A 24,610-nucleotide genomic window follows, 5' to 3' on the forward strand; every position below is an offset into this window, starting at 1 on the left:
TAAAGTGCCTAGTCAGAAGATGAGGTGCTGTTCCTCCAGTTTGTGTTGAGCTTCACTGGAACAATGCAGCAAGCCAAGGACAGACATGTGGGCATTAGAGCAGGGTGGAGTGTTGAAATGGCAAGCGACAGGGAGGTCTGGGTAATGCTTGCGGACAGACTGAAGGTGTTCTGCAAAGCGATCACCCAGTCTGTGTTTGGTCTCTCCAATGTAGAGGAAACCGCATTGGGAGCAACAAATGCAGTAGACTAAATTGAGGGAAGTGCAAGTGAAATGCTGCTTCACTTGAAAGGAGTGTTTGGGCCCTTGGACGGTGAGGAGAGGGGAAGTAAAGGGGCAGGTGTTGCACTTTCTGCGGTTGCATGGGAAGGTGCCATGGGAGGGGGATGAGGTGTAGGGGGTGATGGAGGAGTGGACCAGGGTGTCTCAGAGGGAACGATCCCTGCGGAATGCTGCCGGGGGGGGGGGGGGGGGGAGGGGGGGTGAAGGGAAGATGTATTTGATGGTGGCATCATGCTGGAGTTGGCGGAAGATGATCCTTTGAATGCGGAGGCTGGTGGGGTGATAAGTGAGGACAAGGGGGTCCCTATCCTGTTTCTGGGAGGGAGAGGAAGGTGTGAGGGCGGATGCGCGGGAGATGGGCCGGACACGGTTGAGGGCCCTGTCAACCACCGTGTGTGGAAAACCTCGGTTAAGGAAGAAGGAAGACATGTCAGAGGAACTGTTTTTGAAAGTGGCATCATCAGAACAGATGCGACGGAGGCGAAGGAACTGAGAGAATGGGATGGAGTCCTCACAGGAAGCGGGGTGTGAGGAGCCGTAGTCGAGGTAGCTGTGGGAGTCAGTAGGCTTGTAATGGATATTGGTGGACAGTCTATCACCAGAAATTGAGACAGCGAGGTCAAGGAAGGGAAGGGAAGTGTCAGAGATGGACCATGTGAAAATGATGGAGGGGTAGAAATTGGAAGCAAAATTAATAAGTTTTTCCAGGTCCAGACGAGAGCATGAAGCAGCACCAAAGTAATCATCGATGTACCGGAGAAAAAGTTATGGAAGGGGGCCGGAGTAGGACTGGAACAAGGAATGTTCCACATACCCCATAAAGAGACAGGCATAGCCGGGGCCCATGCGGGTACCCATAGCCACACCTTTTATTTGGAGGAAGTGAGAGGAGTTTAAGGAGAAATTGTTCAGTGTGAAAACAAGTTCAGCCAGACGGAGGAGAGTAGTGGTGGATGGGGATTGTTCGGGCCTCTGTTCGAGGAAGAAGCGGAGAGTCATCAGACCATTTTACAGTAGCAATGGTTGATTGTTTTTCTTTTTTGCTTTATAATTCTAATAATAATTTAAGAGTACATTAACCTTCCTCGCCTCTCCCATTGGTTTTTTATTAAACAAGAATCATTTTCAAAAAAAATGTAAGGCGGTTAGAGTACAAGATTAAGTAAGTCTTGCTGCAATGGTACAGAACTTTGGTGAGGCCACACCTGGAATACTGTGTAGAGTTTTAGCCTCCGTATCTAAAGAAGGATATACTTGCCTTTGAGGGGTTGCAATGAAGGTTCACTGGATTAATTCTGGGGACGAGAGAGTTGTTCTATGAGGAAAGGTTGAGTAGAGTGGGCCTATATTCTCTAGGGTTTAGAAGAATGAGAGGTAGATCTTATTGAAATGTATAAAATTCTTAATGGGATGCGACAGGTTTAACGCTGAGAGGTTAATTCCACTGGCTGGAAAGTCTAGAACTCGGGGGCATAGTTTCGGGATAAGGGGTTAGCTATTTCAGACCAAGAGCAGGAGAAATTTCTTCATTCAGAGGCTTATGAATGTTTGGAATTTTTTTACCTCAGAGAGCTGTGGATGCTCAGTTGTTGAGTATATTCAAGACTGAAAGAGAGAGATTTTTGGACTCTAGGGAATCAAGGAGAAGTGGGCATTGGATGGGAAAGTAGAAGTGAGGTGGAAAGTCAGTCATGATCTTAATAAATGAAGGAGCATGCTTGAGGGGTTGCATTGCCTATTCCAGCTCCTGTTTCTTAGGCATTTGTCAAACTGGGCAATGCTGCACCATTTCAGTTAGCCTAAACAGCATTCTGCACTGGAGAGGAGAAATACTAGCTAGAGTTCCTATTCAGATTCATCTGACCCTGCCGGAAAGAAGCATTGTGAAATTCCAGGGAAGGACAGAACTGGTCTCCCTTAAAGCAAAAAACCAGTTAATACCTTCCAGTCTCAAACATGAGGAATGGCCATCTGAGCGAGGTATCAAAGAACATCTGGCCCCAGCAACTCATAGCTTAGAGACAAAAGCACCGAATCAAGCTGTTCAAAATGCATTAGTTGCAACAAAAAAGAAAACCTAATAAATTCAAAGTGACACATATATGACAAAAGCATTTGTGAATTACAGTAAATAAATGGGCTCATTTCTTAGGGCAATGGGTAACTGATAATTAGAGTGCAGAGGGGGATAAAAAGAACACTAAGTGGTTCTGAGCTGCTTTCTTATGGTTGGGGAGGCAAAAAGCCACAATGATCACTGCCCCATTGCTCTTATGCACGTCATCTCTTATGGTTATTGAGAACATTAGCAGAAGTCTAGGAGTGCACTGCCAGTCAGCCAAGCATGAGATTGCTTTTATTTGGTCTACCAACAGTCAAGTTAAACATTCAATTCATAGAGAGTTCTTGTAGAATTAATCACAATGGGAAAATGCAACAGGAATTGGGTTTAAGTAGTCAGTATCAATCACAATTAAAAGCAGGCCTATATCTTATTTAAGGACAGCATTTCTGATGGCGAGACAGCCCTACAGTTATTTAACGCTAATTAGCTGGAGTTGGGACTTTCTCCTGCACTCACAGAGTACCACCTCAGAGAGCTGCTGGTCAAGCTGATTGGGAAAGGGGACTTTTGAGGGAAGCAGTCCCCCTGCTTTCCCACCCAAGGCCCCAGCAGGGTAAACCTGCTGGGCTTCTCCCCCAGTCCTTGACCTTCTCCCACTAGCCTCACAATTGCAGCCTGCATGAAATGACCCATAGGTGGCCATTAATTGGCCACTTAAGGGCCTCAATTGGGGTGAGGGCAGGCAGGCCCCATAAAATTTCAGACATGTCGGGGCAGGCGGGAAGGCCAGCTGGGGAATTTTACAGGACCCCCCATCCTGCAAACCCACCAACAGGGACCTGTAAAATTCTGCCCCAAGTATTATCAGTTCATTCTCCTCTGTTGGGTAAACTACTAAAAAGGTAACAAAATTCATTATGTCGTGTTTTATTTAAAGATGTGCACGACATTGCTTATCCTTCATCCTTCTGAGAACATTCTGAAAGGACAGTTCGTGGCAACTATTAACCTTTGGGATTTAGAAACGAATGTTGGTTTAGATTCAATACCCTGTGCTAACACCTCAAAACTAACAAATTATAACGAGCATTAGACCAAAATTAAAAGCAATGCTTTTAAATGTAATAAAGCATTTAATATCTCAAAAACTAAATGAAATTAAATCATGTTTCTGCTAGAGATATTTATTTGGCCAGTGTTATCCACTTCATCTGTGTGAGTTGAAACTGTTGCTATTTTCTTGTGAAAAGCAAATGGTTGAAATGTATGGCCAGTGATCAAGGCCTCAGATCTCCAATTAGTCTCAGCGAAGATTTTGATTATTCACCTTGAACTGAAAGCAGTTACTGCGCTCTATTTGGAGTGCTCCAATTAATCTCTGGAGGAGCACAGGAGATAACCTTCGACTTTTCTGCCTTTTTGGAAGCAAACTTTACCATATTTTAGAGAAAATGTACCTGTTGGGTTAAATAAACTTCACACAGACGGTTTAGCCTCTGCACCAGTTTCCCCAAACTCCAGCAAACAGCACACAAAAGTAAAAATGCATCCACAAGGCAACCAACAGCAAAACACAGTTAAAAGATCCTCCATTAGGGAGATGTGGTGCCCAGTTTAAGTTCCAGATTCTGCATGCACGAGCAGGTGCAGTATAGCTTTTTTTGCTCGGTCTTCCTGCTCCGGAACTGGAATGTCTACATGCCTGTGGTAATCTGAGGTGCAATACACCTTTAAGAGAATGTGTGCAGATTAACCACTTGCTGTGTAGCGCGGGCTACATTGTTAATCAGTATTTGCAGAATAGCATTTGGTTTGAGAAGCACACACGGGTTAGTGCTCCGTTACTATGTTAATAAAAGGCACGTGTTTCATCTTACAATGGTCTCTTCATCAGCATCATCTTGATTACCAAGTCACTCACCAGTTGATAGGCGCGCAACCATGTTCGCTGAGCAAAGTGACCCAATAGAAAGAAAATAATAACTGGCGACGAGGAAAAACACGACCAGTCAACGACACCAAAGGAAGCCGCGAAAATTAAAATCAGCCGTACTTTGCAAGGTGATTGTTAGCACAGCCTTCATCATAGTCGTCTAAGTTATCTCCCTCCAGTATGCCACAGTTTGGCCATCTCGAACCGTTTGATCAGACCACCGATGACTGGTCACATTACGTTAAACACCTTGTATTCTTTTTGGCCAACGATATATCAGGGGAGAAGAGGCAAGCGATCCCCTTATCGACGTGTGGCAGTAAAACATACGGACCAATTCATAGTCTAACGGCACCCAACGCCCCAGATTCCAAGAGCTTTGATGAGTTGGTAAATCTTGTGAAAAGCCACTTTCAGCCAAACAATGAAGTGTTTTAAATTTAATTCAAGGTGTCGTGCCCCTGGAGAGATAGTCGCTTGCTATGTAGCAGCCTTGAAACAGCTGACAGACCACTGAGAGTTCAGGACGTCGATTAATAACATGTTAAGAGACCGATTAGTATGTGGGATTAATGAAGACATCATTCAAAAATGGTTGTCAGAAATAAATTTAGACTTCAGCAAGGCGCTGGAGTTGGTGCTCGTAATGGAGAGCACAGTTGGGGATTTAGACGCAATCAAGGGGGCACAAAATGGCACCATCCTTCACATCGGGAGGGAAGCACCGGTTAGAAATGGCGCGAAAGCACTGGGATCTACGGAAAGGCGCGAAACAGCCACTATTGACAGACCAGTAAAAAGCAATGGTTTAATAGAAAAAACCTACAATAATAATGACAGAAATGGAACCAGACAGCCGGCAAATGAACTATAATAAGGGAATTGAATGTTTTTTCTGCCATCGAATGGGCACATTATGCGATATTGTAAAGACAGATTAAGACAAAACTTGAAGTAAAAAGGTAGAAATCGTGAAATCCACATAATAGAGGAACTAGAAGAAACAGAGGCAGACATTTACTCACTATACAACTTAAAAATGGCTAAAACAGAGCCAATCTTCATGACAGTGACAGTCAACAAAAAACCCATCCGAATGGAGGTGGATACAGAGGCACCCGCGACAGTTATAGGGGAACATACGTTCAAATATCTGAATGGAAGAATCCACCCATTAAATCTGTAAAATTCAGATGCTAAATTGAAGACGTATACCTGTGAAGACATACGAGTAAGAGGTATATGCAAGGTTCCAGTACAGTATGGAAATCAGTCTGTTAATGTACTCCTCATAGTAGCAGGGTAGGGTCCAAGTCTAGTCGGTCGGAACTGGCTTAAGGAAACAAAGTTGGAGTGGACCGAGATTTTTCAACTCAATTTTTTTTTATTCATTGACGGGATGTGGGCTTCGCTGGCTAGGCAAGCATTTATTGCCCATCCCTAGTTGCCCTTGAAGAGGTGGTGGTGAGCTGCCTTCTTGAACCGCTGCAGTCCATGTGGTGTAGGTACACCCACAGTGCTGTTAGGGAGGGAGTTCCAGGATTTTGACCCAGTAACAGTGAAGGAACGGCGATATATTTCCAAGTCAGAATGGTAAGTGACCTGGAGGGGAACTTCCAGGTGATGGTGTTCCCATCTATCTGCTGCCCTTGTCCTTCTAGGTGGTGGTGGTCGTGGGTTTGGAAGGTGCTGTCTAAGGAGCCTTGGTGAATTCCTGCAGTGCATCTTGTAGATGGTACACACTGCTGCAACTGTGCGTCAGTGGTGGAGGGAGTGAATGTTTGTGGATTTGGTGCCAATCAAGCGGACTGTTTTGTCCAGGACGGTGTCCAGCTTCTTCAGTGTTGTCGGAGCTGTACTCATCCAGGCAAGTGGGGAGTATTCCATCACATTCCTGACTCGTGCCTTGTAGATTGTGGACAGGTTTTAGGGAGTCAGGAGGCGAGTTACTCGTCGCACGATTCCTAGCCTCTGACCTGCTCTTGTAACTTGGTGCCACAGCCACGGTAACTCGATGAAAGATCTGCAAGAATTATTTCAGAAATAGGCCTCCGTTTTCAGGGAGGAGCTTGGAAAGATTCAGGGGCTGCAAGCTAAAATCCACATGGATCTGGAGGCAACCCCCGGATTCTTGAAGGCGAGGCCAGTGCCCTATGCACTGCGAGAATAAGCTGGTGTCGAATTAAGACAGGCTGGAAAGGTTGGGAGTCTTACAACCTGTACAATTTTCTGAAATGGGCAGCACCCAGAGTTCCGGTACTAGAGCCTGACCAGACTATGCGAATATGCGGGGACTGCAAGTTGACCGTTAACAACGAGTGGTTAGACTAGACAGGCATCCTATACCGAAAATTGATGAATTGTACCCCAGAGCCATTTGTGAGATGCCAGCACCGAAAAACACCATAGAACTCAAGTCCTTCTTGGGGATGATTAACTATTATGGCCGTTTTCTCCCAAATTTGTCAACAGTACTGGCTCCACTATATGGTTTGCTCAAAAAGCACAGGTGGCCTCGACAAGCTCCACAACAAGAGGCTTTTACGATGGCAAAGCAGTTGCTACATGCGTCGGCCCTGTTGGTACATTTCAATCCAAAGGAGGAATTAATTTTGACCTGCGATGCATCCCCTCACGGAGTAGGGCAGTACTCTCCCACCGGACGGCTCCGAACGGCCCTTGGTTACATCTCGAGAACACTCAGTGTTGCAGAACGAAGGTACTCACAAATAGGGAAAGAAGGCTTATCCATTGTATTTGGCGTTAAGAAGTTCCACCAATACACCCATGGTTACCACTTTACCATTGTATCTGATCACAAGCCACGACTAGGCTTGTTCAGCGAAGATAAGGCAATAGCCCCAGTTGCCTCTGCACACATCCAAAGGTGGGCACTGAGTCTAGCTGTTTACGAATATACTTTTATCCACCGGCTGGGAAGCCAGATTGCAAACATCAACACACTGAGCCGATTACTTCTAAAAGATGTGAACATCCCAATCCTCAAGGACTTGTCTTGTTATTAAACTTTCTGGACTTGTTACCAGTACATGCCAATTAATAAAGTGGACAAACCGCGATCCAGTTGCGTCCCACGTAAGGGAATAAGTCTTACAGGGATAGTCTAACGAGCCAAAATCTGACAAAATGAAGTCCTAATTTAATAGGAGATACGAGCTCACCTGCCAGGATAGCATCTTGCTGTGGGGAGTGAGGGTCATTGTGCCTCCGAGAGGAAGAAAGCCATTATTGACCGAATTGCATTGTGCTCACCCCGGCATCTCTGGAATGAAAATGTTGGCGCGCAGCTACTTGTGGTGGCCAGGCAAGGATACGGAAATCGAAAACTTAGTCAAGAGCTGTATACAGTGCCAACAAGTACAGAAATTTCCCGCTTCGGCTCCACTGCATTCCTGGGAATGGCCGGGGAGGCCATGGGTCTGCCTTCACGTTGACTCCGTGGGGCCTTTTTTGGGCAAAATGTTCCTCTTGATCATAGACGCTCACTCGAAGTCGATGGATGTATATGAAGTAAGAGAGACTGAATTTGTAAATAATTTATTTATGTAAATAGTTGATACATTGTAAAGATTGCAAATTGTACCTTCAAGTAAAGTGGGAGGGATGTGGTAATCCGAGATGCAATACACCTTTAAGAGAATGTGAGCAGACTGACCACATGATTGTATTACCTAATTGCTGTGTAGCGCGGGCTACATTGTTCATCAGTATTTGCAGAATAGCGTTTGGTTTGAGAGGCACACATGGATTAGTGCTCCATTACCATGTTAATAAACAGCATGTGTTTCATCTCATCGTCAGCATCATTTTGATTACCAACTCACTCGCCAGCAGGCGGGCGCGCAACCATGTTTGCTGAGCAAAGCGACCCGATAGAAAGAGCATAATAATGCCTCTACCAAATGACTGAACAAATAAGTCAGTCAGCCCATTTGTGGTTACAGGATAGGATTTGGAGCCATGATGACACCTGCTGGCTGAAGGAGGAGTGGTTTTCATCACGAGTAACTACTGGAAAAAGCTCCAAAGCACGATTCATCTCATCTTCAAATGTAAGGAAGACCAGTGTAACTACCAGATGTAGCAATCAGTTGGGAAACAAAACAGTTCTAAGTTGTATGTTTCACAACAGTAGGGGGTTCTGGGTCTAAGTCAAAATCATACCTGGCAAGCAGTCAGTTACACTGATAGGCAGTTCAGTGAGTTTTGGAACAGGCTGCCAAGTAAATCATGATCCTGATATGGGCAATCGTATTCTGTGTTCTATTGAGGAATGTGAGGGGTTCCACACAACTGGTGTTTCCCAGGATAGGAGTATAGTGGCTCAATGGCTCAGTTGGTTGGGGCTGTGAGTAGAAGGGAATGCAGACCCACGAAGACCCAAGGTTGAAACCTTGACCTTAGCCAGGAAATAAAATAGCTCTTGCTCACTGATCCTTGCATAAAGTGAATATGTATGAACACTGCAGAAGGACAAGATGGAGCTTCTTGTGATGCCCTCTCCTTGAGTCTGCCAATACTTGGAATCCAAGGTTGTGAAAGGTGACTGACACAGGTGAAACTGTACTCTGGGAAGAAGTCAATGGTTTTAGAAAAAGGGAAAAAAAATGGGAGAAAAGAAAAGCAGAAAAATCTCAAGAAACAGAAGTTCAATATGAGATCCAAATATTGAGATTGGCAAAGACCAGAAAGGATGCATACTTCACCTGAAGACAGATCCAAAAGATGACTGATTAAACTTGTCAGTTTGAGACAGGAGACCCCAACAGGTGGTCGCCAGCTCGACAGTCTGACAGGCACAAATGAGAACATTTCCTGTTCAGGAATAGTGAGTTTACTTTATTTTCCCTTACAGTCTTGCTCTGCTGGGGTTTGACTTCAGATTCCTTCCCTTATTACAGAGAAATGGCTTGCCTCCCAACCTCCCTAACCTCTCCCAGCCCTTCAATAATTTCAGAATTCCATGTTCTTCAGGCTCCAGGGCTAATGTATCTCCCACTCCCTTCAACCACCTAAGTCCAAACTCTGAAATTCCTTCTCTAAATCACTCCACTTTTCAATCTCACTCTCTTCCTTTAAGACCCTCCTTAAAATTTACCTCTTGGTTCTCTCTTCCTAACACTTGTTTTATTTGGCTTGGCTGTCATTCTTTTCCTTGTGCCTCGAAAGCGCATTGGGATTTTTTTTTAAACATTAACCGCACCACATACACGCAAGTAGTTCATGTTGAAAAACATTGCCCTTCTCAAGGGCAGCTAGGGATGGGCAATAAATGCTAGCCCAGACAGCGAAGTCCACATCCCGTGAATGAATAAAAGAAAAATTAGATCATGAAACCAAAGGCTTTTCCATGCTGTATATCAAACCATGGAGTGACTCCATTTCAGACACTAAGATAAAAGCAAAAAACTGCGGATGCTGGAAATCCAAAACAAAAACAAAAATACCTGGAAAAACTCAGCAGGTCTGGCAGCATCTGCGGAGAGGAACACAGTTAACATTTCGAGTCCGTATGACTCTTCAACAGAACTAAGTAAAAATAGAAAAGAGGTGAAATATAAGCTGGTTTGGGGGGGCGCGGGGAGGGGGGGGTAGAGCTGGATAGAGGGCCAGTGATAGGTGGAGATAGCCAAAATATGTCATAGACAAAAGGACAAGCACCTCTTTGTACTTGCCAGTGTACTTGCAAATTGCATAACTAGAGAAGTAGCAATGGTTTTAAACTAAATAGTGGGGGCAAGGAATCAAATGTAGGAAGATGTGGCATATCAAAGAGAAGAGACAAGGTAAGAGAGGAAGGTATTAACATGAGAAATGATAAACAGACCATGACAGGAAAGGACAGAGAATACAAATCTAAGAGTAAATCAACAGATAAGGCTAGAGGTTATACAAATAATTAAAGGACAAAACTTAAGGCTCTGTATCTGAATGCATTTAGCATTCGGAACAAAACAGATGAACTGATAGTGCAAATAAATATAAATAAGTACAATCTAATAGCCATTAGAAAGATAAGGCTGCAGAATGGCATAGATTGGGACGTGGGGAAAAGGTGCAGGGTGGCTCTGTTAATTAAAACGACATTAGCACAATAGAGAGGAATGACCTCAGTTCAGGAAACCAGCTATAGAAGTGATTTGGGTAGAGATGAAGAATTATAAAGACAAGTCACTTGTGGGAGTGGTGCATAGGCACCCTAGCAGTAATGACACGATAAAACGGGGTATCAAAGACAAAACGATAGGAACTTGTCAGAAAGGTAGTGTTTATCATGGGGGATTTTAATCTACATATAGACTGGAAAAATCAGATGGGTAAAGGTAGCATAGATAGCAAATTCATAGAATGTTTTCGGGATAATTCCTTAGATTAGAATGTTCTGGAGCCAACCGTGGAGCAGGCTACACTAGACCTGGCATCGTGCAATGAGATAGGATTAATTAATGACCTCAGAGTGAAGGTGGCCCAGTGATCATAATGTGATTGAATTTTACATTCAGTTTGAGGAAGAGAAGAGTGGGTCTAAGCCTAGTATTTTAAACTTAAATAAGGGCAATTATGGAGGCATGAAAGCAGAGCTAGTGAAAGTGAACTGGCAATTTGGGTTAAGGGATAGGTCGATAGAGATGTAGTCGTAGACATTTAAGGGGATATTTCAGAATACACAGAATAGGTACATTCCAACAAGAAAGAAATTCCAAGGGGAGGATTCATCATCCCTGGTTAACCAAAAAAAATTAAAGATAGTATCAAACTTAAATAAAAAGCATATAAATGCACAAAGATGGATGGCAGGTTAGAAGATCGGACAGAATATAAAAAACAGCAAAGAATGATTAAAAGATGAACAGGGAGGAAAAAGTTAGTACGAGAGACAGCTAGCTAGAAATATAAAGACGGATAGTAAGAGTTTCTATAGATATTTTAAAAAGAAAAGAGTTAACAAAGTGAGCGTTAGTCCTATAAAAAGTGAGTCTGGGGAATTAATAATGGAAAGTAAGGAAATGGCAGGTGAACTGAACTGGTATTTTGCATCAGTGTTCACTATAAAGGATATAAATAACATCCCAGAAATAATTGTAAATCAGGAATTTAGAAGGGAAGGAGGAACTCAAGAAAACTACAATCACCAGGGAAGTAGTACTTAGAAAATTATTGGCTCTGTGGGTTGATAAGTCCCCAGGTCCAGATGGATTTCATCCTAGGGTCTAAAAGGAAGTGGGTAATGAGATAGCTGATGCGATTGTTTTACTTTACATGAATCTAGTGAATTTTGGAAAAGTTCCATTAGGTTGAAAAATACAAACAAGGAGCAGGAGTAGGCCAGTAAGATCCTGGCTGCTCTGATAGTAACCTTTTATCTGTGTCCCGCCTACCCCCAATAACCTATCGCCCCCTTGCTTACCAAGGATCTATCCACTTCTGCTTTAAAAATATTCAAAATCTCTGCTTCCACCGTCTTTTCAGGGAGAGTGTTCCAAAGACTCACACTCCTCAGAGAAATAACTTCGCCTCATCTCTGTTTTAAATGGGCAACCCCTTATTTTTAAAAGTGACCCCTAGTTCTAGATTCTCTGACAAGAGGAAACATCCTCTCCACATCCACCCAGTCAAGACCTCTCAGGATCTTATGTTTCAATCAAGTCACTTCTTACTCTTCTAAACTTCAGCAGATACAAACCTAGCCTGTCCAGCCTTTCCTCAAAAGACAAACTGCCCATTCCAGGCATTAGTCTAGCAAACCATCTCTCAACTGCTTCCAACGCACTTACATCGTACCTTAAATAAGATGACCAATACTGTACACAGTGTACTCCAGATGTGGTCTCACTCGTGCTCTGTATAAAATAGCTAATGTAACACCTTTATTCAAAAAGGGACGGAGACAGAAAGCAGGAAACTATAAGCCAATTAGCTTAACAGCTGTCATAGAGAAAACGCTAGAAGCTATTATTAAAGATGTATAGCAGGTCACTTAAATAAATTCAAGGAAATCAGGCAGAGTCAACATGGGTTTGTGAAAGGGAAATAATTTTAACCAATTTATTGGAGTTCTTTGAAGACGTAACATGTGCTGTGGATAAAAGGGATCTACTTGGACTTTCAGAAGGCATTTTATAAGGTGCCACATCAAAGGTTATTGTGGAAAATAAAAGCTCATAGTGTAGGTGTAACATATTGTTATGGATAAAAGATTGGCTAGCTAACAGGAAACAGAGTAGGCATAAATTGGTTATTTTTTGGTTGGCAGGATGTGACAAGTGGTATGCCACAGGGATCAGTGCTGGATCTCAACTCTTTACAATTTTTATAAATGATGTGGATGAAGGGATTGATGGGATGGTTGCTAAATTTGCTGATGACACAAAGATAGGTAGGAAGGTTGTGAAGGAGACTACAAAAGGATATAGATAGGTTAGGTGAGTGGGCAAAGATCTGGCAAATGGAGTATAATGTGGGAAAATGTGAAGTTTTCCATGTTGGCAGGACGAATAAAAAAAAACATATTATCTAAATGGTGAGATTGCAGGGCTCTGAGATGCAGAGGGACCTTGGGTGTCCTAATGCACAAATCACAAAAAGTTAGTATGCTGGTGCAGCAGGTAATTAGAAAAGCAAATAGAATGTTATCATTTACTGCAAGCGGAATTGAATACAAGAGTAGGGAGGTTATGCTTCAGTTATACAGGGCATTGGTGAGGCCACATCTGCAGTACTCTGTACAGTATTGGTCTCCTTATTTAAGGAAAGATGTAAATGCGTTGGAAGCAGCTCAGAGAAGTTTTACTAGATTAACACCTGGAACGGGCCAGTTGCTTTATAAGGAATGGCTGGACAGGCTAGGCTTGTATCTGCTAGAGTTTAGAAGAGTAAGCGGCAACTTGATTGAAACATATAAGATCCGGAGGGGACACAACATGGTGGATGTTTCCTCTTGCTGGAGAATCTAGAACTAGGGGGTCACTGTTTAAAAATAATGGGTCGCCCATTTAAGACAGAGATGAGGAGATGTTTTTTTCTCAGAGGGTTGAGACACTTTGGAATTCCCTTCCTCAAAAGGTGGCTGGGGCAGAATCTTTGAATATCTTTAAGGCAGGGGTAGATAGATTCTTGATAAGTAAGGGGGTGAAAGGGTATCGGGGTAGGCTGGAATGTGGAGTTAAGGTTAAAATTAGCCATGGTCTTATTGAGTGACGGAGCAGTCTCAAGTAGCTGAGTGGCCTACTCCTGCACCTAATTCCTGTGTTCGTGCCTTCAACTGCCTGCGCCCTGAACTCTGGAATTGTCTCTATAAACTTCTCCATCTTGACCTTACTTTCCTTAAAATCTACCACTCTGACCAAGTTCTTGGCCTTTTGTCTTAAACCTCTCCTTATATAATCCCTATGGTCTAATTTTGCCCCATAATGCTCGTCAAGCGTTTTGGGACATTTTATTTTGTTAAAAGTGTTATATAAATAGGAGTGGTCATTGTTATCCATGAATCATTCAGGCAACAGAATACAACAGACTTACCAGGAATCCAGGTGATCTCCATCTCCATGTCTTTATTTCTTTCTTCCTTTCCTTGTATATTTTTCAATAGCTCTCTGTATTTTGAAATCTGTTCTTCAGTATCCTTCTTTGTCGTACTTGTCATTTTACTTTCTGCCACACTTTTTAAGTCACTGTCTAAAAAAGAAAATGCACTATAAATTCGCTGTGCTACAACTTAGCGCACAAATACTTATGAAAAAATATGGATTGAAAAGGAATGTACAAACTCAATTTTATTCATGTGCAGGAATTGAAGTTGCCTATGGACAACACATCAGGGCGCCACACTATAGGAAGGATGTGAACGCATTGGAGACAGTGCAGGAGAGGTTTACAAGAATGGTTCCAAGGATGAGACACTTCAGTTATGAGGAGATTGGAGAAGTTGGGACTGTTTTCATGGGAGAGAAGGCTAAGAGGAGACTTGATAGAAGTTTTCAAAATCATGAGGGTTCTGGACAACGAAGATAGGGAGAAACTGTTCTCGCTCATAAACGGATCACGAACCAGAGAACACAGTTTTAAAGTGTTTTGCAAAAGAAGCAAATGCGAGGTGAGAAAAAACTTTTTCACACAGCGAGTCGTTAGGGTTTAGAATGCACTGCCTGAAGTGTGGTGGAGGCAGGTTCAATTGATGCATTCAAGAGGGCATTGGGTGATTATTTAAATAGAAACAATATGCAGGGTTAGGGGGAAAAGGCAGGAGATTGGCACTAAGTTAAAATGCTCAGACAGCCAGTGCAGAAACAATGGGTCGAATGGCCTCCTTCTGCCCCGTAACAACTCTGTGATTTCTGTGAACACAATGGCCTGGATTCAAAACTCCATGCAAATGGATCAAATTTGGAAAGTGATGCTTAAACCAATGGGAGCAATGGAGTCAGGGGAGACAGCTCAGAAGTTAGAAAAAATATAAGTGGGAAGAACAATAGCAAATTAAATTTGATGCCATCAAATATCAAGCACTGCACCAAAGAATAAATATGGACAATACATGTTCTCCGTGAATGGCATTGAAGTAGCCAAAGACAAAGTTGAAAGAAAGCTAGATGTCTTAATTAATGTTTACCACATAGAATTACAACTTCAAAATGCTAAAGCAAGGTTTCCCATTAGGATGTGTACATGCCATTAAGCGGTCACAATTAACAACAGTAACCAAATCTTCAAACATGATTCAGTCACCGATCTTACGACAAAATACAACTTTCCATTTTACACATTCCAATACTATCACAGAACTGTAGGGATAGAATTCTTCTATGCTTTTTAGATCCAAAGTAGATGACCTCACATTGAAATGTGGGGCTGAGAAATACATGGTGTAGCACATTTATTGAGGGCCAACGGTAAGGGAGAGGTGGGCACGAACAAATTCCTAGAGTACCATTGCTTTCCAAAGATCCTGAACCTCCCCGCACCACAAATCCATCTTCACCTTGCTCTTGCTCCTTTTCTTCCTCCACATCTGCTTCTTCATCTTCCTCACTCGAAGAAGCTAAGTATGCTTTGAAATCCATTTCCTCAATCTCATCCTTTTTAAATCGCTTCGTCAAGGTAGTGACACGGTCATGGTCAGTCTCATCCCATGTCAGCTCTGCCTACAAGAAACAAAATCAAGGTTGATTTCTGACCAAGAGGACAGGGTCAGCCCTTTTGAAGCAATAGCCTTATAACAGATTGTCATATTATGTTGATGACTTTTGCCTGTACTGTCTGGAGGTCATAGGCAAGATAAAATTTAAAAATTGAATGGCGGGATTGGTATAGAGACCCATTGCTGTTTCTAATTTACATTCATGACTTGGATTCAGAATCCAATGCAAATGATGCTTACGCTTGTCCATGTATTCTAGTCCTTTAGATATAAAGGCCTGCATTTCATTAGCCTTTCTGGTTACTTTCTGTTCCTGTTTATGACATTCTAACGCTTCATGTATATGGGCCCATAATTCTCTTCAGATTTCTATGTTTTTAGCTTTTCACCATTTAGGAAATACTCTGTTCTATCCTTTTAGATCCAAACTGGATGACCTCACATTGAAATCCATTTGGCAAAGTTTTACCCATTCACTTAATCTATTAATATCTTAGTAGTTTTATGCTTCCATTTACAGTGCTTACGACACCGCCTATCTCTGCGTCATTGGCATATGTGGCTTTCTAATCCCATCATCTAAGTTGTTAATAAATATGGTGAATAGTTGAGGCCCCAACACGATGGGACATTATTTGTCACATCCTGCCAATTAGAGCACCTGCCCATTATCCCCACTCTCTGTCTCTTGTCACTCAGCCAATTTCCGAACTAAGTCAATAATTTGCCTTCAATTTCATGAGCTTCAGCTTTAGCTAACAGTCTCTTATGAGGGTCTTTATTCAGTGCCTTCTGAAAGTTCATATAAACAGCATCCATAGACATTCATTTATCCACTACTTTAGTCTCTCAAAGTCCTAGTCACTTCTTCAAAAAATTCAATCAGATTTGTTTGGCATGATCTACCCTTTACAAATCCAATCTGGCTCTCTCTGAAGAGCTGAAAATTTTCAAGATGTTCAGTGACTCTGTCCTTAATTACAGCCTCTAGTAATTTCCTGACAATAGATGTTAGGCTAGTTTGTCTATAATTCCCTGGTTTTCCCCCCTCACCTTTTTTTAAATAGTGAAGTGACATGCGCAAATTTCTAATCTAAAGGAATGGTTCCGGTCATGAAAATATAATAATTTTCATAATATTGTGATGTATTGTAAAAGCGGGTTAATAGTGGGGGTTTGGATTAGTTTCTTTCTGTGTATGTGTGTGTGTGGGGGATTTAAATGAATTGGAGACAACTGGTCTGGAGGTTTTTGAGTCATCAAAAAGGAAGCTAGATTTGAAATGCTAAATACTTAAACATGGCTGAAGTTTTAGAATGTGAGGTGTAAGGAAGATCTGCATTTTTAGATGAACCAGAGTAGTTTGAATTTCAAAGAGATGGTAAGATGTTACGCCTAGCCAGAAGAAGCTAAGCTAAACAGTGTTTATTTTTCCTAAAGGTTATTGTAAAATTAGTACCATGAAAGATTTATATTATGAGAAAAGTAAAGTTGCAAAAACATACAGGAACAATGGAATTTGCATTAAAAGGGAGAAACATGTATAAAGGAGATGACGCAATGCGTAAGAGGAGAAGGCATTCTAAGAGCTAACACAAGTGTGAAAAGCCTCCAGCCTCCGTGCATCAAGTTGCTGTGTACAGGAATCGAAGTGGAGAAAACTCGCTTTGAATTCGACTGTCCACAGTATTGTGTGGCTTTACCTGGGTCTGTTTAAATATATTTGTTTTTACTGTTGCCTTAACGGGAGTGTAACTGGAAGCCAGATTAATTAGGTGTTTTAAGAGTTATTACAGTAGTAATTTGTAGACCTATGTATGTGCTTGAAATATTTTCTTTTGTTAATAAATGTTTAATTTAGTTTTCTAAAAACCTCTGAAGTAGTGATAGTGTTATTACTTCTGAATTCAGGACATGCATCTTGAAATAAAATACAAATTGCAAAACAGTTGTGTCCGCGTGATCAAGTTTCCCTTGTGGATTTGATCCGCCTGGCAGACAACATCTGCCATGTCATAACAGTTCCCGAATTGAGAGAACTTTGCAAGATTATAGATAAAGTTACAATACTCTCACCTACTTCCTTTAAAACCCTGGGATGGGTTTTGGGGATCTGTCACTTTTTGGTGTCATCATTTTCTTCCGTCTTGTTATTTTATGTTAATCCTGGTGAGTCACAGAATCACACAGTGCAGAAGAGGCCCTTCGGCCCATCAAGTCTGCACCGACTGATAAAGGCAAGTGTCCCATATGCCTTTTTCACCGCCCCACTAACATGCCCCTCTGCCTTCAGAGATCTATGGGCACACACGCCAAGGTCCCTTTGTTCCTCAGAACTTCCTAGTGTCATGCCGTTCATTGAATACTTCCTTGTCAAATTACTCCTTTCAAAGTGTATCACCTCAAGTCCCTATACTTGATTTAATAGGAAGGTTCAATGCAGATGCAGTAGGGATGAACCAGGAACGAGGAAATACAAATACAAAGACAGACTTAAAAACTAGATCTTTTTTGTTACAGCAATACAGAACGCAGGCCGGCATGGAAGATTTTAAAAATGAAAGCACAGGACGTGTTGGATAGAAACATATCGTTTTCAGTAGTTGAGGAGTGAAGAAGAGGGGGCTGTAGACACAAGGTCAAATAGAAGTGACTTTAAGCAAAGGGCATGGGAAACTTTATACAGCAAGTTGTGAGACTATAGAATTCACTTCTAGGGTTAGAAGTTGACACAAACGATTTCTACACTCAAGATTAGATTTAATATGTGGCTGAAGGAAAATAAATTGTGGTGATATGAAAACAGGGTGGGCAAATGTGATTCCTTTGCTGATAAAGAGGGTAAATGCCGATACAGACTGGTTGGACTAAATAACTGTTTCCATTTGTAACTACGTTTCATACATAGGATGTTAGCATGAATAAGTAGGGTCTAATACACCATGTGATTTATCCAGAATGAATAATTACATTCCATACTTTGGTAGTTATTATATATTGATTCGCCTCTAACTCCAGCCAATGCATATATAAATCTACATTGTGAATAGCTAGGTGATTTAGAGGTAACAAACAAATAAAAGCATTAATAACTCTGCCAAACTTTTAATTCTGTGCCAGAAAATTATTTTAAAAATGAGACACAAGTTAAATCTTTCAGACGCATCATTACCGACTCCATTTCTAAAGAAAAACAATTTTGTTTTGGCATATCAAAATGATAAAGCTGCATGAAATCTGCCCAGTTGCACACTCCATTTCTTCATCTGGACTATGTTATGCAATTTTCTGAGTCCAAGATGTTTTCTTCAAAAACTTGTTTAAATTGATGCATGTAGGAATGTGGAAAGCAAAAATTACATTGAGTCTTAACTGTTACCATAGAGACTTTATTTATTACTTCAAACCGATCTAATTTGATTTTTATAAATTCCAAGTTCACAGTTTATGAAATGGATCATACACTGTATATAAACACATGACCTGTGTTATTTATAAGATTACACGCAAATGCTTTTAATTACCTTTGATGTGCTGAGTGCTGTTGATGTGAAATACTTTGGTTTGTATGCTGCCAAATCCACATCTGCAGCAACATCCTTTGGCTCATCTTCAAATGTTAGTTCATCTGGGATAAACCTGGGTAATAATACAAACCCAAACAAACCTCTTTCACACACATAAATCTTCCATTCCTTACTGACAACACTAACTGTCGCAATATAATTAGAATATGTTATTTAGCTACCAAGAAACAATAAGCTGTTACTCAAAAACTATCTACAATTAAGTAAACTCACTTCACGTTAATGGGTTAAAATGGCAAAGGAAAGTGCGACAGACAATTCAATTACGACTAACATTGCTACCATTATTTCAGTAACAATAATACAAGTTGGTGCACGAACATCTGTTAAAAATTGCATTAACATCTTTCCAAATAGAGCTTTAATTAATTGACATGGGACAGCTGAAGTGGAGAGCGAGGAGCAACTGTCGTCACTGTTTTGTGCACTTCACACACACTCGCGCTCATTCATTATTGCAAATTAGATCCATATCCACAAGTAAAAGATTTACTATCGAGTGGCCCACCAACACTGTCTAGGCTCAACACAAAAGAATGGCCACCAGGGAACCTAATAAAGGGCAATTGTTGCTTGTGAACTGTACCACAGCACAAGCCATCAGTTCACAAAGGCAGCAAACAGAAGCAGAAAACGCAAAACCGAAAGAACGACTGAAATTAAAGATGGTCAAATACAGAACAGGCTGCGTGTCTGAGCAGACTTAAAGCTCCACGTGTCCAAACACTACAGAGCAGCAATCTGATAGAAAACCGAACTACATTAACCCAAACAGCACAGCATTTGTCAAAGGAAACCATGCTCAAACAGTATTGTGCAGTCCGATCGAGTCAGATCACACTGTGCCCAGTGACTAACAGCCCTGTGGGTGTACCTACACCACATGGACTGCAGCAGTTCAAGAAGGCAACTCACCACCACCTTCTCAAGGGGCAATTAGGGATGGGCAATAAATGCTGGCCCAGCCAGCGAAGTGCACATCCCATGAATGAATGAATATTAAAAAAAATGTGAAGCAAATGTAGAACCAATGTCACGAAGGTCTTCATACGTACGGAATGGGAATATGGATTGAGATGAAGGTGAATAGCCTGTAATTACTCATAAAACTGGCCGATTATTGCCCAAGAATCAACCTTCTCTCCAAATTGAAGGGAGTAAGTGATGTGTTGCCAATTAAATTCCATGTTATGTCTAATATTAGGTCAAATTTGACTTCAGGTCAACTTGGCCAGACTGCCACCGGGGAAAGTCAGCACTCACCCCAAATTGGAGGAGTGTAGATTTGCACTGCATTCTAAATTCCCAGTCATTTTTAGAGCTGCTGGTTATCTGGTTCCTGCTAAATGGTCTCCATTTGTTCAGTACAGCCCTGCTGCCCCACAGTATTTATTTACCAATGCCAACTAGCAGTTGCTGGCTGGCCCTTACAGGTTCGCTCACACAATTATGTTTTGCTGTTTGCGAGCCAAAGAAATATAAATTCAACATCTTTACTTCACCTGAGATCCAGAAAAGAACAGCTGCTCTCAAACTCCATCCCATCACATTCTTCATAAAGCTTATTCGCAGTTTCAGGAGAATCACAGTCCACCACTGCGTAGTAATACTTCAGCCGTTTGAATTGGTGCTCTCGCACTTTTTCCCTGATAACTCTATGAAGAAAAGCAAAGCTGGTTAAAAAGAAACCCAAAATACTCATTGTAAAATGTGCATTTAAATGTCCTTAAATGTGCATCACTGCAAAATGATTTCCAATTCTCTCAGTATAATTACAATTATTCCGAAGCCAACATTTTAAAAGTTATCTTCTAGGTTTTTAAATGTTAAGAAAATGTCAGCAGAGCAATTAATGAATGGAATTTTACACTTTAGCTTTATGAAAGAGCTGTCCACCTGGCCCTTACCTGTCCTTTCTGATTTCAAATAAATATTTATCCTCTTCCCTTTGAAAAACCATTTTGAATTCTGCTTCCGCCTATGTTTCTGGTACGAAGTTCTATAGCCTTAGTAGCTCTCTGCATTAAAAAAAAACCTTACCTCTCCCACCATACCTTTGGTGATAATCTTAAATTTATCCCCCTAGTTATTAACATGCTGGAATAGCTTCTTTCTTATTGACTTTGTTAAAACCACTGATAATTTTGAGCACTAACAGATCTCCTCTTAACCCTTTTTTGTTTCAGTGTAAAACTCCCCAGTTTCCGTATTCATAATTAAAACTTCTTGTCCCTGGTTCTCATCGGGGGGTCAGTCTCTTCTGCACTTTGTTCATGTACTTGACATCTTTCCAAAAGTGAAAGACCTAAAACAGGGCAGAAATAGTCTAACTGCCTAACCGATGACTTGAATAGGTTCTGCATTATTTCTTTGGTTTTGTACTCAGTGCTCCTATTTATAAAATCTAGGGTCCTGTATGCTTATGTTTTATCTCCTACTCAAAGATTTGTCTGCTCTCACTACCAAGTCCCTCTGTTTCACTACTTGTTTTAAGTTCTGTTTCTCTCTCCTTATTCAGCCCACCAATACTACACACTGAACTGGGATTTTGTCAACCTTTTTATTCTTGCACGTGACGTGGGTGTCACTGGTTAGACCAGCATTTGCTGCCTATCCCTAATTGCCCTCGAGAATATGATGAAAATGTAAGCTGCCTTCTTGAACCGCAGCAGTTCATGTGGTGTAGGTACACCCTCAGTGCTGTCAGGAAGGGAGTTCCAGGATTTTGACCCAGTGACAATGGAGGAATGGCGATATATTTCCAAGTCAGGATGGCGTGTGGCTTGGAGGGGAACTTGCAGGTGGTGGTTTTCCCATGTATCTGCCTGCCCTTGTCCTTGTTGTGGGAGAGGTCGCAGGTTTGGAAGGTTGTTATTTTTATTTATTCTTTCACGGGATGTGGGTGTCACTGGCAAGGCCAGCGCTTGTTGCCCATCCCTAACTACCCTTGATCTGAGTGGCTTATAGGCCATTTCAGAGGGTAGTTAAGAGTCAGCCACATTACTTAGAATCTGCAGTCACGTAGGCCAGACCGAGTAAGGATGGGAAAACCAGATCGGTTTGATAATTTCAGCATGTTAACTCCCTCGGTTACTAAGTTTAGGAACCTTTGAACTCTTAACTACTCAATCATGCCATCAGCACCTACTACTTCGAAATTTGGCATTCTTACATCTGTCCTAACAGACTTGATGATAAGCTTGGACAGCATGTCTCCTTTTACAGCAACACTCTATTAAAGCAATTGAATAAAATGATCAATATCACTTGTAATTCTTTGTATTTAATGTATCTCTGATGGTCACCATTACTGAGACTAGCTTTCAACTCCAGATTTTTATTCATTGAACTTAAATTCCACCAGCTGCCGTGGTGGGATTTGAACCCATTTCCCCAGAGCATTAGCCTGGGCCTCTGAATTACTAGGTCAGTGACATTACCACTACACCATCATCTCCCCCAAAGGAGGAGGAGCCTTCGTGAACCTGTATTTCAGTATGCTCACAAAGACCTCTGCTATAAGACAGTGTACTGATGGCATATATTGTTGTATAGTTTGGCATCAGTAGCTCCAAAGACAGATATCACTTTTACAGGTACCTGCAGTACAACTGCAACATGCGATTTATTTAGCCTAAGGGTATTACACGCTGCCCAATAGGACTTTTGGGAACAAGATGTAATATGCTGACGGAGTCATCTCACTAATAGGACTACGCACAATAATCAAACAATTTCAAAAAAGCTAAAATCCTTTTGTTCTGCCCTGTGTCATCACCACTGTTGACAGATAAACATGCTTCTGATATTGGTGATTTGACAAAAGGAAAAATGGTAAGGGTGCTGAATTAACACTGGTAAAGATTGCAGGAATCCTGGGATGATTTAGCATGTTAACTCCCTCAGTTGCTAAGTTTAGAAACCTTTGAACGCTTAACTACTCAATCATGCCATCAGCACCCAGTACTTTGAAATTTGGCATTCATGCATCAGTCCTAATTGGCTTGATGATAAGCTTGGACAGCATGTCTCCTTTTATAACAAAACTCTATTAAAGCAATTGAATAAAATGATCAATATCACTTGTAATTCTTTGTATTTAAAGTATATCTGATGGTCAGGTGCAAGTTAATATTGCTTATTGCCAAAACACATGCATAAATTGAAATTACTTTAAGAAGCCAATTTTCTTCACAAAGTATCTGTTGACATACTTTAGTATCGGTTGACATGACAGACTTGTGTCTTAGAACCCACGATGAGTTTCCATTCAGCCTGTGTCCGAGGAACCAGTGAGAAAAGGAATATATTAGAGGGAATGTTGCCACAGGCAATTTCAGTGGTAGCCAACTCATGCTTGATACTGGCTGCCTGCTTATCCTCTTGGGTGATGTAACAAGTACAAATAATCAATTAAATACTAAAGGACACACGGGAGAAAAATATCCTGCAAGAAGACTGGGAAATAATTGCTATGTGCTGGTCTGCCCCCTGATGGACACTGAGTGCAATTTGGATTTTTGGACACTTTTGTACATTCACCGTTCCAAGAATTTTTTTTAGTCGCAAATAGGGAATTACGCATATGAGGGAATTGGCAAACTTGATATTATGACTGGTAAATCAACCATCTAGTCTTGGGCAGTCACTTAATATAAATATTACAACAATGAGTATTTATATATTGTACAAAAACATCCAATGGATTGTTTTCAAAAAACAAGTTGACACTGAGCCACATAAGGAGATATGACATAAGAACATACAATTTAGCAGCAGGAGTAGGCCACTCGACCCCTCGAGCCTGCTCTGCCATTTGATAAGATCATGGCTGATCTGATTGTGGTCTCAACTCCATTTTCCTGTGTACCACCCCCCCCCCCAACCCCAGGTGCCCCCATAACCCTTGATGCCCTTGTCAAGCAAGAATCTATCTAACTCTGCCTTGAATATATTCAATGATCTGGCCTCCAATGCTTTCTGGGGAGGAGAATTTCACAACTGATGACCCTCTGGAAAAAAAAAACCTCCTCATCGCTGTCTTAAGTGGGAGACCCCTTAATGTTAAAAATGTGTCCCCTAATTCTAGTCTCTCCTACCAGGGTAAACATCCTCTCAGCATCCAACCTGTTAACTTCCCTCAGGGTCTTATCTATTTCAATAAGATCACTTCTCATTCTCTAAACTCCAATAGTTACAGGCCCAAACAATCCAACCTTTCCTCATAAGACAATCCCTCCAACCCAGGAATTAGTCAAGTGAACCTTCTCTGAATGAGTTCTAATGTTATTATATGTTTCCTCAAGTAAGAGCAGCAAAACTGTACACAGTACTCCAGATGTGGCCTCACCAATACCCTATACAATTGTAGCAAAACCTCCCTACTTTTATAGTCCATTCCCCTTGCAATAAACACCAATATGCCATTTGCCTTCCTAATCACTGCTGTACCTGCATGCTAACTTTTTGTGATTCAACTTTTTACAATTTATATAAATGATTTGGATGAAGGGACCGAAGGAATGGTGGCTAAATTTGGCAACACAAAGATAAGTAGGAAGGTAAATTGTGAAGAGGACATTAAG

General features: G+C 41.5%; 1 protein-coding gene across 1 annotated transcript in view; it reads right to left on the bottom strand.

Moving 5' to 3' along the window:
* The window catches only part of esf1 (ESF1 nucleolar pre-rRNA processing protein), a 66,875-nt gene that overhangs the window by 22,482 nt on the left and 19,783 nt on the right, over positions 1-24,610 (bottom strand). The window contains exons 7-10 of the mRNA XM_078556461.1: positions 20,528-20,680; positions 18,963-19,077; positions 15,280-15,442; positions 13,821-13,976 (exon numbers count right to left, since the gene is read on the bottom strand). Of these exons, the coding sequence (XP_078412587.1) occupies positions 13,821-13,976; positions 15,280-15,442; positions 18,963-19,077; positions 20,528-20,680 (587 nt within the window). The remainder of the gene's footprint in view (positions 1-13,820; positions 13,977-15,279; positions 15,443-18,962; positions 19,078-20,527; positions 20,681-24,610) is intronic.

The sequence above is a fragment of the Cetorhinus maximus genome, chromosome 14 (assembly GCF_964194155.1).
Source record: "Cetorhinus maximus chromosome 14, sCetMax3.hap1.1, whole genome shotgun sequence".
NCBI classification, from domain to species: domain Eukaryota; kingdom Metazoa; phylum Chordata; class Chondrichthyes; order Lamniformes; family Cetorhinidae; genus Cetorhinus; species Cetorhinus maximus.